We start from the raw sequence: 12,193 nt of genomic DNA, 5'->3' as shown, positions 1-12,193 counted from the left end.
AGATGGGCGCTTCTCCTGTGTGCCCTGGCCGGGAATCAAACCCGGGACTTCTGCACGCCAGGCCGACGCTCTACCACTGAGCCAACGGGCCAGGGCCTAAAAATAATTTTTTTCAGATCTTGGTTTGAGAATATTTTTCATTTAATACTGTTAATTCTTTTTTGTTGTTGATTTTCTGTTTATGAGACTTATGAAAAATTACACAGTTGGTAGTAATTAAGACTATGGCTTATGAAACCAGGAAGTACAGGTTCAAATCCTGGCTTTTCTGCTTTCTGGACATGTGATCTAGGACAAGTTGCCTCCCTCTTCTCTGTGTCTCAGTTTTTTCATCTGTAAAAGGGGGATAGTATAATACACTCTCAAAGGATTATCGTAAGCAATATAGAGTGCCTAGCACTTTGTCAGTTCTCAATAAATGCTCATTTTGGCCCTCACTGGTTTGCTCAGTGGATAGAGCATCCACCTGCCATATGGATGTCCTGGATTCGATTCCCAGTCAGGGCACACAAGAGAAGTGACCATCTGCTTCTCTTCCCCTTCTTCTCCCTTTTCTATCTATCTTCCCCTCCTGCAGCCAGTGGCTCAATTTGTTCCAGAGCGTCTGCTTGGGCGCTGAGGATAGCTCAGTTGGTCTGAGCATCAGCCTCAAGCACTGAGAGTAGCTTGGTTGATTTGAGCACTGGCCCAAGATGAGGGTTGCCAAATGGATCCCAGTCAGGGTGCATGTGGGAGTCTGTTTCACTATCTCCCCTTTGCTCACATTAAAAAAAAAAAAAAAAAAAAAAGCTAATTTCATCATTATATCAGCCAGAAACAAGAAACCTCGTGTATAATGTATATGTGATTACTGACTTCTGATGGATTGAATCTGCTTGAACTTTCATTATTATCAGTCAGTGATCCCATCATAAAAGTGCAGTTTGTAATAACCACTCTTGTAATAAATAATATTACATGCACTTCAAAGGTTATCATCCTAAATGTCCTCTTGCAGGTACATGGAAGTCACATAAACAAGAACGCCCAAATTTTGCTGACTTATTATCTCTCACCAACAGAATGTCAGTGCTCTATCCCACCCCAAGAAGCAGAAATGATTATTTCTAGGTGTTTCTCAAATGTGTCGAGGATCAAGTCCCACTCTTGTTTCCCCCTTAAAATCTACTCCTTCCCAGCCACTGCTGGTGAGATGAACTGCAGGAACGTGGTTGCTCTTTGGGGCACAGTGCCCCCACAATGAGTACCAGTGTTCTGTACACGGAGAATGCCCCGGGTGCAGTCTGAGTGCAACAAAGTCTGTAGCAGCATTGCTTGTGCACAACACTCACGAGTGCCTTTGTCTGAAATGTGCCTTGGCTTTCACTCATAGCCAAGGTCACATCCACTGCTGCCCCGCCCTCCTCTTCCTCACCTGTGCTTTAGGGGCCCACTCACTTGCCTTTCCCTTTGGCCACAATCTTCTTTCACCTGCCTCCTGCAGATAAAACAGAAATTCAGAAAAAAGTAACCACAGCTGAAACCCAAGCCCCTATGCAAATGAATCCTTTTAAATAGATGTCGAGAGAGGCTTGGTTGCTCACTGTTTAGAGATGGACATCCAGGAGACCCTACAACACAATTTTGTTTGTCTAAGTAAATGTCTAGTTTAAAGAACTCAGCAGATAAAATAGCCCCTCTCTAAAAAAAAGTCTAAATTACTAAAAATCTGTGCACATTTTTCTGGTGTTTGGGCCGAGCTTCCTCTCATGAGAATGAGAGTGGGACATGCTCTGAGAGACAGCGGCGTGCTCTGTGCTTTTGCCTCAGGTCCAGGGTTCACCCACCAGGGCTGAGGGCTCAGCCCTCATGCATTCCAGGCCCTGGATACCAAACTGTGCCGGAAAGTTTTCCCTTGTGGTTTCTCTTTCTTTGGTGCTTCCTGAGAGTGCCTTCATTGCTTACTGCAATTCTACCAAGGACAGAGAAATGAGACCATAATTCCACCATTCTTAACTATTTTCATCAGCAACCGTTTTTTTATGAATGGCAGTGGGATTAAGCAGGGAAAATCCTGGATCAGAATCATAAACTATATGTTATTTTATAAGTTCTCTAACTGGCAAGCTGTGCTTCTTGGGAAACTCACCTCACCTTTTCTACATTGCTCTCTCATTTATTGAAAATTATAATAATAATGCCTGTTCTTTGTTGGGTTGACTATATGCAAAGCACTGTAATAGGCATATCAACTTATAGATTATCTTTTAAATTTTGTCTGTACCATAATTCTGCAAATTTTGTCTATACCAAAATTTTGCAGCTAAATAAAATTGACATCAAGGTGACTGGCTAAAGGAGTGAGTACTTGAAAATGTGTATGTGACTACAAAACTGTAAATTTAAAGCCTGAGGAATAACTGGGAAGAACATGGAAACAGAGCATGACAATTCTTTTGAAAACTGGGCTATAAAGAGGATGAGACACGAGGCTGTATCTCGAGGTGGAGTGAGGAAGCATTTGTGTGTTTTCATTATTATTATTGCTTGTTTTATGATGGTGAAGACTTGCTTAAATGCCAAAGGGAAAGAGCCAGCCAAGGAGGAGAGACTGGAGGTCAGAGAGGGCATTATTTACAGACTGTGACCCAAGGTTGGAGGGGTAGGACCCACAGCATTCGTGAGGAGATTGTCTTTCAACAGCGAGGGTCCCTTCTTCCATGTATCAGAGCAGAGGGGAAAATATGAGTTTGTAAGTTTGTTGGGCAGAAATAGAAGTTCTTATCTACTGGTTTCTCTCCCTCTCTCTCTCTCTCTTTTAAAATTATGGAGTTCTACAATATGTTGAAAATAAAGGAGGATCTAGAGTTGAGGATTGTGAAGGAAGTTTGAAATAGAAAAAAGAGAAAGTTCATCAGTCAATATAGGATTGCCAGGCAAGTTGAAGTTGGAGACCATGAAAAACTGCTCAGTTTTTCCTATCCATCTCTTTATCTGCCTGGCACCAAGCTACCTTGGTGCCAGCAGCCTTCCTAGTTTCTGGAAGAGAAGAAGGCATGGTCACATCCATTACACAGTCAGAACAAATAGGCCCTGCTGGAAGGGTCCAGCATGACAGCTTCCATCTGCAATTTTCCCTCCTACCTGTACCATTCAGTTAAGGGCGTGAACAGAAAGCAGTGCACCTGTAACTGTGAAAGATGAAATTTGTCTCTGATGGTTTTTACCCACATCCCTTCATTTAGATTCTTTGCTTTTTCATTGATTTGTCCATCAATGTTTATAACACCTCTTCTACTATGTTCCAGCCATCGCATGACAGGTAATTGATAAATAAGACATGTGTGAGCCCTCAAACATTAACTGTTCCAGGCTGGAATCGAGTTCTATAAACCGAGAATTACAGTGCACTCCAAGGGCTATTAAAGAGCCCAAACAATGTACTTCTTATGCACAGAAGAGAGAGTAACTGAAATCAGAAATTTTATATAATGTTGTGTTGCCCCCCAACTGTCTTCATGTCTCCTCCCAAACTAAAATATCTGTATATAAAACAAGTGTTGTTGTTGTTTTCTAAGGACATTGAGACAAAGTTAACATCTTATGTGTTTTCTAAGGTATTTAAAGATCATGCGATTGATGGAGAAACTTTGCCACTACTCACCGAGGAGCATCTTCGGAACACTATGGGATTAAAGCTAGGGCCGGCACTAAAGATCCAATCACAGGTACAGCAATTGTCCCTGGCTAAATATGTACCAGTGGTATGAAGCTTAAGAGAACTAGGTTATCTTTATCCTGTTGCAATAGTCATACCCATTTAACCTCTTTATTAGCTTTCCCCCTATAGGGCTGGAGACATAACTGAAGTGCAGGAACGTGAAAACATTCCTAGGTATAGTTGGGAAAGCACAAAGCAGTGGTATACTGGTAAATGTTTAACAACCAGATCTCTAAGAACAAAATAAACTCAGTTGTAGCAACTGTCAATTCCAGTAGTGTAAATACTCCCAGGATAGCTGACAGACTCCTAATGTAATGTCACAGGGTACAGAATTAGGAAGAGATGCACAGCAGCACCCCATTTCAGAGTGCTATATAGATAGAATAGACACGAATAACCTCAGCAGCAGAGATAATAATACATGATAATAGAAAAAGACTTAGTAAAAACAGTTAAGAAATGATGATGTTTAAGTATTTCTGTAGTGTTCAATATAATGTATTTAATTGTAAGTTTATATAATTTATTTTTTAATAATGGCATATTTAACAACTGGCTTGTAAACTTTCTAAAAATTTAACAATTGACTCTTAAGACTGGAATGAGCCAGCTCCAGCACACCACTTCTCACCATCTCTACTGTTCATTCTGATCTAAGGCACCATCATCTCTCATTGGATTCCTGCATTAGCCCTCGGACTGTTCTTCCTGCTCTGCCCTCACCCAGCCAGAGCATATTTACAAAACAAACAGTTGTTCTTTAAATACAATCATGCCTAGCTTAACAATGGCGATACTTCTGAGAAATGCGTTGCCAGGCTGTTTCACTGTCTGAATTCCATAGAGTGCATTTATCAAACCGAGAAGGTATAGCCTACTACACACCTAGACTATATGGCACAGACTATTCCTCCAAGGCTAGCAGCCTGTACAGCATGTTATTGCACAAAGCATGAGATTAAATCAAGCACAAGAGAAAATGATGCAATTAAGAGACTTGGTAAACACGAGAGGTATGAGGTTACTGCTACCATGGCACAGGCAAATGATTTTATAGAAAACTATTTTCTATAAGTAGAAAGAGTACTCTAAAATAATGATAAAAATATAGTATAATAAATACATAAACCAGTTACATAGTCACTTATTATCATTATTAAGTATCATGTACTGTGCATAACTGTATGTGCTATACCTTTATATGGCTGGCAGTGCAGTTTGTTTACACCAGCACTGCTGTGAACATGTGAGTAACAACATTACAATGGCTATTACATCACTAGGTGATAAAAAATTTTCAACTCCATTAGAACCTTATGAGACTATCATTATAGTATAAATGGTCCATTGTCAACTGAAATGTCTTGTTATGCAGTGCATGACCATACATAAGACAGACCAGGTTACTCTTCTGCTCAAAAGTCTGCAATATCTCCCTCATTTCCTTTGGAGTAAAAGCCAAAGTTTTTTTTATTATTTGCACTTCTCCCCACCCACCCCCATCCTGTCTTCCTCACCTCATCTACTCCCCCACAGTTACTCACTCTGGATGCTGCTGGAGTACTTTGACGTGCTCCCCCTCCCCCACAGTGACTCACTCTGGATGCTGCTGGAGTACTTTGACGTGCTCCCCCTCCCCCACAGTGACTCACTCTGGATGCTGCTGGAGTACTTTGACATGCTCCCCCTCTGCCTGGGATGCTCTCCCCTCATGCTTTGCTCCCTCTCTCCGCTCAATGAGACTTGCTCTGATCCCTCTATTTAAAATTGCACACCGCCCAGCTCATGCATATTACTGCTATTCATTTCTTCTGCTCTTTTTTTTCTCATAGCATCTATCATCTTCAATAATATATTTCTTATATTAATGTTTATTATTGAGTTCCTCCTGCTCCCACTAGAATGTAAGCTCCATGAGAGCAGAGATCTTTATTTTGTTGACTGATGTAGCCTTAGACTATGCAAGACCCATAAGAGGTTGAAAATTATTTGTTGAAAGAATAAGTTTCCTAAAAGTGAATCCAAGAAGCATCAACTCATTCTTCCCAGAATTTATACAGGGCACCTTTTTTATATTACATGTTTATGCCAGAAACTGAGATTTTAAAATATCCTTCAAAAACCATTTTATCTTTAGGTTAAGGAAGTTATTTTTTTTTTTAATTTTATTTTATTTTATTTTATTTTTTTACAGAGATAGAGAGAGAATCAGAGAGAAGGATAGACAGGGACAGACAGACAGGAACAGAGAGAGATGAGAAGCATCAATCCTTAGTTTTTCATTGCACGTTGCACCACCTTAGTTGTTCATTGATTGCTCTCTCATATGTGCCTTGTCCGCGGGCCTTCCGCAGACTGAGCAACCCCTTGCTGGAGCCAGCGACCTTGGGTTCAAGCTGGCGGGCTTTTGCTCAAACCAGATGAGCCTGCGCTTAAGCTGGCAATCTCAGGGTCTCGAACCTGGGTCCTCTGCATCCCAGTCTGACGTTCTATCCACTGCGCCACCGCCTGGTCAGGCGGAAGTTCTTTATTTTTAATGCAAACACTTTAATACAGTGTGTCCGTAAAGTCATGGTGCACTTTTGACTGGTCACAGAAAAGCAACAAAAGACGATAGAAATGTGAAATCTGCACCAAATAAAAGGAAAACTCTCTCAGTTTTATACCTATTTAGTGCAGTTCGATGTGGGCTCACACACAGATTTTTTAGGGCTCCTTAGGTAGCTATCCCGTATAGCATCTACAGACTCATCACTGACTGATGGCCTACCAGAACAGGGTTTCTCCACCAACTGCCAGTTTCCTTCAACTGCTTATCCCACCGACTAATGTTATTCCTATGTGGTGGCGCTTCGTTATAAATACGCTGATATTCATGCTGCACTTTGGTCACGGATTCGAATTTAGTGAGCCACAGAACAAATACACTGAACTTTCCTCTGTACCGTCCACATCTCGACTGGCATGGCCGTGGGCTGCTCCACTGTATACACGGTGTTACATCATCATCTGCGCATGCGCACATGCTGCCACACCATCCTACAGAAACTGGGAGGGTTTTCCTTTTATTTGGTGCAGATTTCACATTTCTATCGTCTATTGTTGCTTTCCTGTGACCGGTCAAAAGTGCACCATGACTTTATGGACACACTGTATTTCTGTAAGGCCAGGGGCCACCATCCTGGCCATTCACATGCAGGTTCTCATTGAATTCAGGCAGACAGTAAAGAAATGGCGGAGTCGGAGGATGGTGGGCCATTCTGTTTATTGGTGTCTCACCAAGACAGGCAAGCCACAAGAGAAGACAAGGGAAAAGCAGAAAACCTGCTTTTCCCATGAAGGGCAAGGGATCAGGGAGGCCCCTGCAATGGTGATAGCAGGAACCAAGAGAGAGCAAGCTCCCGGTCTGCCCCACTTTATAGTATAGAAATAAAAACCTTTTAATCCAATATACAAACAAGGAAGTCTCTGATACAAAGTCACTTATCTGAGGCATAATGGGATTCCTCATGAGAGTGCACCACCCCACATCATGCAACAGTCAAGGGTTTGGGGAAAAGCTTAGTTTTAAAACTAAGCCTTAGACTATAATGACTTTGCCAGCTTACAGCCTGTCCCCCACACCCAAAGCGAGCAAATATATATGTCATATTTAAAAACTTATTTGACTAACAATTTCCATCATTATTCTTTTTTTATTTGGGGGGGAATAATTTAATATACAGAAAATTTGCAAAGATAGTACAAGAGTTCACTCACTTTTCCTAATGTTAACATCTTACATAATGTGGCACATTTGTCAAAACTAAAAAATTAACATTGGTACAATACGGCCTACACTTTTAAACTATTTTTTTATGAGGATACTCTATCTCTTGGAATACTTAAATGATACCACATGGTTTTTTCTTTGGTTCTGGTTTATTCCTTTGGCTTTTTTTTTTAACCTTACAATGTGGCCAACTCCAAGTCACCTTCTCGTCACCTGCTGTTAGCAGTGCCACCTATGTCATTTTCATGAGGCTGTAGCCATTTCTTATGCTCCCGTCTGATATGTATAAGTGCTGCCATGAAACTTGGCTAAGCTATTAGATCCATGACCCATCTGCCAGCATAACAGGACAGGGCTCCCGCAAAAGCTGGGGGGGGGGGGGCGCTCCAGCTGATGCCAGATGATCAACCAAACAGAATAGTTGTAGAGTCCTTGGGGTTGGGAATTTCCAGCAGTCCAATTGAAGCATCAGAATTGGAAGATTCTGAGTAACCTCTGGAAGATCTAGGACCGTGATGGCGAACCTATGACACATGTGTCAGCACTGACACGTGTAGCCAGTTTTGATGACACACGGCCACATGCAGCCACATACCAGAGAAGTATGGGGCCACATGCCAAGAAGGACGTTTTATCCTCAGCTCCTGCACGGCCAGGTGCAGTAGCTGAGGATAAAACATTTGCTGTAGTGTGGACACTCTGTGCCAGAGGTCTGTAGGCCAAAACAACAGAACTCCAGCATAGAGCGTCTAGTTCTGGGACTTCCGGTTAAGCCGTTAGGAGATATTTGACCTCACTTCCGGTCGGCGTAGCGGGGAGCAGCAGAATGCCATGGGGGATGCATCTCTGGGGGCCCTGTGATCACCATTACCAGCAACCACATAACCACAGCAACCATCATCCAATGTACTGTTCTGGGGTGTCGTGGATTTCTAATTAATCATCATTACTGAGATAAGTGAGGGGGAGGCTGGGAGAGGCGAGGGCCTGTGCTATGAGTGCTGTTTCCCACCATTAGAAATAGCAGCAGCCACCTTAATTTACATTGGATGCAACTTGCAGAATTTCAAGACAGCAACGGGGCTCAGGTGTTTGTCGACTTGAGGTCAAAGCTTGCGAATCTGGAAAGTTGCCACTTGGAGAATCAAGGGGAGTGACACTATGTTCTTCTTGTTTTCATAAATTGGTTATCAAACATGATTTTAAGTTAATAAAACTGGAACTGGAACTAATTTCACTTTTTGAAAAAAAAACTCACTCCCAGCGGTCAGCGAGCATGAAAAAAACTCACTACTCAAAGGGTTAACTGAAGAATTTCAGTCTTTAGCCAGAAGAAGGCTGTTGGGGAAGGTGGAGTGGGGTGTCTGTGGGACACTCTTGGGGAACCATCAGAAAAGAGAGAGGTGGAATAAACTCAGAGTGAAATAACAGTGTGTGCAGATGAACCACAGCAGAACTAGGAATAGGAATGGGAAAGTTACTACCACTTTGATATCCCGTTTTACAGCAAGGAACTCTATGTGAATGAGAGAAAGGAAAGGCCCACTATGTTTTAGGATCATGTCCCCTGCAACTAACTATACAGATGTCCATGCCTGAAATTACCTTACCTACCTGTCATCTGTGGCTGAGCTGGGTTATTGAAAGAATTCATAGACTTAATTACTGTAAAGCCAGTAGCCACGGCCACCATCACAGCTGCCTGGCCCATGCAGGTTTGCATTAGATTCAGACAGTCGGTAATGAAACAACGGAGCCAAAAATTAGTGAGCCATCATCTTTAATCCTAGCTTGCACCTGGCGGACAAGTAAAAACACACACTGGGCTCCAAAACCCACTCATTCAGTGCTCACAAAGCTACTGACTTATCCGAGTTTCCTAGAATCAAAGGTTTCTAGCTCACCAGACTTATTCACCTCTGTTCCCCATCTCCTTCTCTCTGCACAAACTCTGCACAAACTGGCTTCTTACTCAGCACTCCACCATCTTGGCTCCTCCACGTGGCCTTTCTCTGCTCTTCCCTAATGCTAATCTCAGGAACTGAGCGAGAGCAAGCTCCTGGTCTGCCCCACTTTATAGTGTAGAAATCAGAACCTTTAATCCAATATATAAACAAGGAAGTCTCTGATACAAAGTCACTTATCTGAGGCATAATGGGATTCCTCATAAGAGTGCACCACCCCACATCAAAAAGGGTGGGAAAGGCTTAGTCCCAAAACCAAGCCCCAGGCTACAAGGATCCTGCCTGCCCACAGCCCGCCCCCAACACACATTAATATAATCACACCCATCCCAAGCAAGAAGGGCAATTAATATTATCACCTGGGGGACAGGCTTCCACGTGGGCAGCGCCATCTGTAACAAAGTGAGCATAATGTATTTTTTTTTAGAGCTGGTCTGGGAGAAGAGGCGAATCGAGCATAATGTGTTTTATCTGCCCAACAATTACCATAATTGTTTTGTCTTCAAAGGTATCGCAGCATGTGGAAAGTATGTTCTACAAGAAAAGCTTTTTATTTCCTTCCCATACAAAGCAAGCATTTGATCAACCAGCAGATACATCCCCTCTTCTGGATTTTAACTCCTGGGGTGATACATTGGACAGTACCTGTTCCCAGGATATAATAATTCCTAAAGGAATTGAGCGAGACACTACGAGAAATTAAAGCCCTCAAGAAACAAGAACTGTCTTAGTCGATTTTCCAGAGTCTAGAATACTCTGAAGAGTGTGTGATGGTTTCCCAGGACCAGATAGATGTTGAAAAGGAGAGAAAGCCAGTCCTTCCAAGGTCGTCTTGGAGGAGGCCTTGCCCGAGGCTTCCCTAAGTGACTTCAACACAAAATGGCTAAAGGTATATCCTTGTAAGCAAAAGCTAAATGAAGGACAGGATGTGCAAACATGTAAAAAAAAAGCTACAAGTGGATGTTTCCAAAAGAAAGACTCTTAAGAACACAAACAGCTGATTCTATAATAATAAAAAAAGAAAGAAAGAAAGAAAGAAAGAAAGAAAGAAAGAAAGAAAGAAAGAAAGAAAGAAAGAAAGAAAGAAAGAAAGAAAGAAAGAACTCTGTACTCTCTCTTCACTCATTTCCCATCACCCAGAAAGAGACAAAGGCAGCCCAGTAGAGTCGGAAAGAATAGAGAAGCTGACCGCAAGGCCCTTCCTCATCCCTACCTTCCAGGCTAAATGAGTCTGCTTTAGGGGAGAAAAGGGTAGACATTAAACTTAAAGTTAGGAGTCTAATTACTATTCAGCATTTTCTTTCTGACATGAAACTATGTTATGTGTAAATAACTGGCAGACTCCTCATTATCTGAGAAAGACATGAAAAGTTATAAAACCAACCTCAAATTTCACCCAAGGAGTGGAGTTACCCTTGCAAAACAAGTTTGAATGAGCAAGATGGAGGGGCATGGCTTTCTGCGTGCATCCTGCGGAGCTCCAGTTCTTCAACCTCACTTCCATCAGGGAGCCTCAGAGAGGTGCACAAGAGATGAGTACAGGTTCGCTCAAGAGGGGACACTGGGTGACAGGGTGTGAGGGAGATTTACTACATACCCTCTTCTACATTTTTGAATTTCTAACTATGGGAATGTGTTTTCTATTTTTAAATTTTACATTGAAAATAAAGAAACTGTAGTAAGCAGCCTGTAAAATGGCCCCCAGTGATCTCTGCTTTCTAGTATGCATGCCGTTATATAATCCCCACCCCTTTTGAGTGGGCTGGACTTATTGATTCTTTTCTAATGAATAGAACAGTAATTTTTCAAGCTTTTTTCATCTCATGGCACACATAAACTAATTACTAAAATTTTGCAGCGCACCAAAAAATATATTTTTTGTCAATCTGACAAAAAAAAACAGGTACAATTTTGATTCATTCACACCACTATTGTTCTATTAGCTGTTGTCATTTTGTTTTATTTGACAAACTCAGGGGAAAGAGGTCAGTGCTCCTGACCAAATAGTCAGGTATTACATGTTTTAGAAATTCTTGTGGTACATGAGTTGAATACCACTGTAAATAGAATATCAAAGACATGATGGATGTCATTCTGTGGTTTCTGTCTGGGGTGATCCCTCTTACTCTCTTTGAAATCCTCACTCTTGAAGAAGCATGTCGGCAGCCCTGTAGAGAGGCCTATGTGAGTGAACTTGAAAATAGATCTGAGGGCTGCCACAGCCACATGAGGGAACTCTAAGCTGGAGGAGTCAAGCCTTGAGATGACTATGTAGCTCCTGGTTACAGCTTGACTGGCAGCCCTGAGCCAGAGGTCCCCAGCTGAGGTGCTCCTGGATTTCTGATGCACAGAAATTGTGAGATAGGAAATATATGTTGTTTTCAACTGCTAAGTTTTGGAGTACTTTGTTTCATAGCAATAGAGAACTAAAACAAACATTGCATCGATAATATATATAGCATGTTATCCACGTTAACTTTTTGATTTGGAAGAAAGTGGACTTTTGCAGAGTGGGCATTTTTCTCTGATTTGCAGAGAATGAGCTTTTGAAGTCATTCCCCCACAAATCATTCTAATTTAGTTGTGCTTTGCTTTATTTTATTTTTTAATCAATTTATTTATTTTGGAAATCTTTATTTTGGAAATTATCAGTGTATAGATATTTATTTTTCCCTTTTTATTCATCTCATGGCACACATAAACTAATTACTAAAATTTTGCAGCACACCAAAAAATATAGTTATTGTGGTGACA

The 12,193-nt window shown here is 41.7% G+C and overlaps 1 protein-coding gene across 3 annotated transcripts in view; it reads left to right on the top strand.

Annotated features, from left to right (window-relative positions):
• SAMD7 (sterile alpha motif domain containing 7) overlaps positions 1-10,497 on the top strand; it is a 39,473-nt gene extending 28,976 nt beyond the window's left edge. For all 3 annotated transcript variants that reach the window (XM_066346875.1, XM_066346874.1, XM_066346873.1), the window contains 2 exons: positions 3,597-3,707; positions 9,948-10,497. In XM_066346875.1, coding sequence (XP_066202972.1) covers positions 3,597-3,707; positions 9,948-10,142 — 306 coding nt within the window. In that variant the 3' untranslated portion in view covers positions 10,143-10,497. The remainder of the gene's footprint in view (positions 1-3,596; positions 3,708-9,947) is intronic.
• The last annotated feature ends 1,696 nt before the right edge of the window (positions 10,498-12,193 follow it).

Source organism: Saccopteryx leptura, chromosome 8, assembly GCF_036850995.1.
Source record: "Saccopteryx leptura isolate mSacLep1 chromosome 8, mSacLep1_pri_phased_curated, whole genome shotgun sequence".
Lineage (NCBI taxonomy): Eukaryota > Metazoa > Chordata > Mammalia > Chiroptera > Emballonuridae > Saccopteryx > Saccopteryx leptura.
The sequence above is the reverse complement of the archived record's forward strand: the minus strand, read 5'-3'. Positions and strand labels throughout refer to the sequence as shown.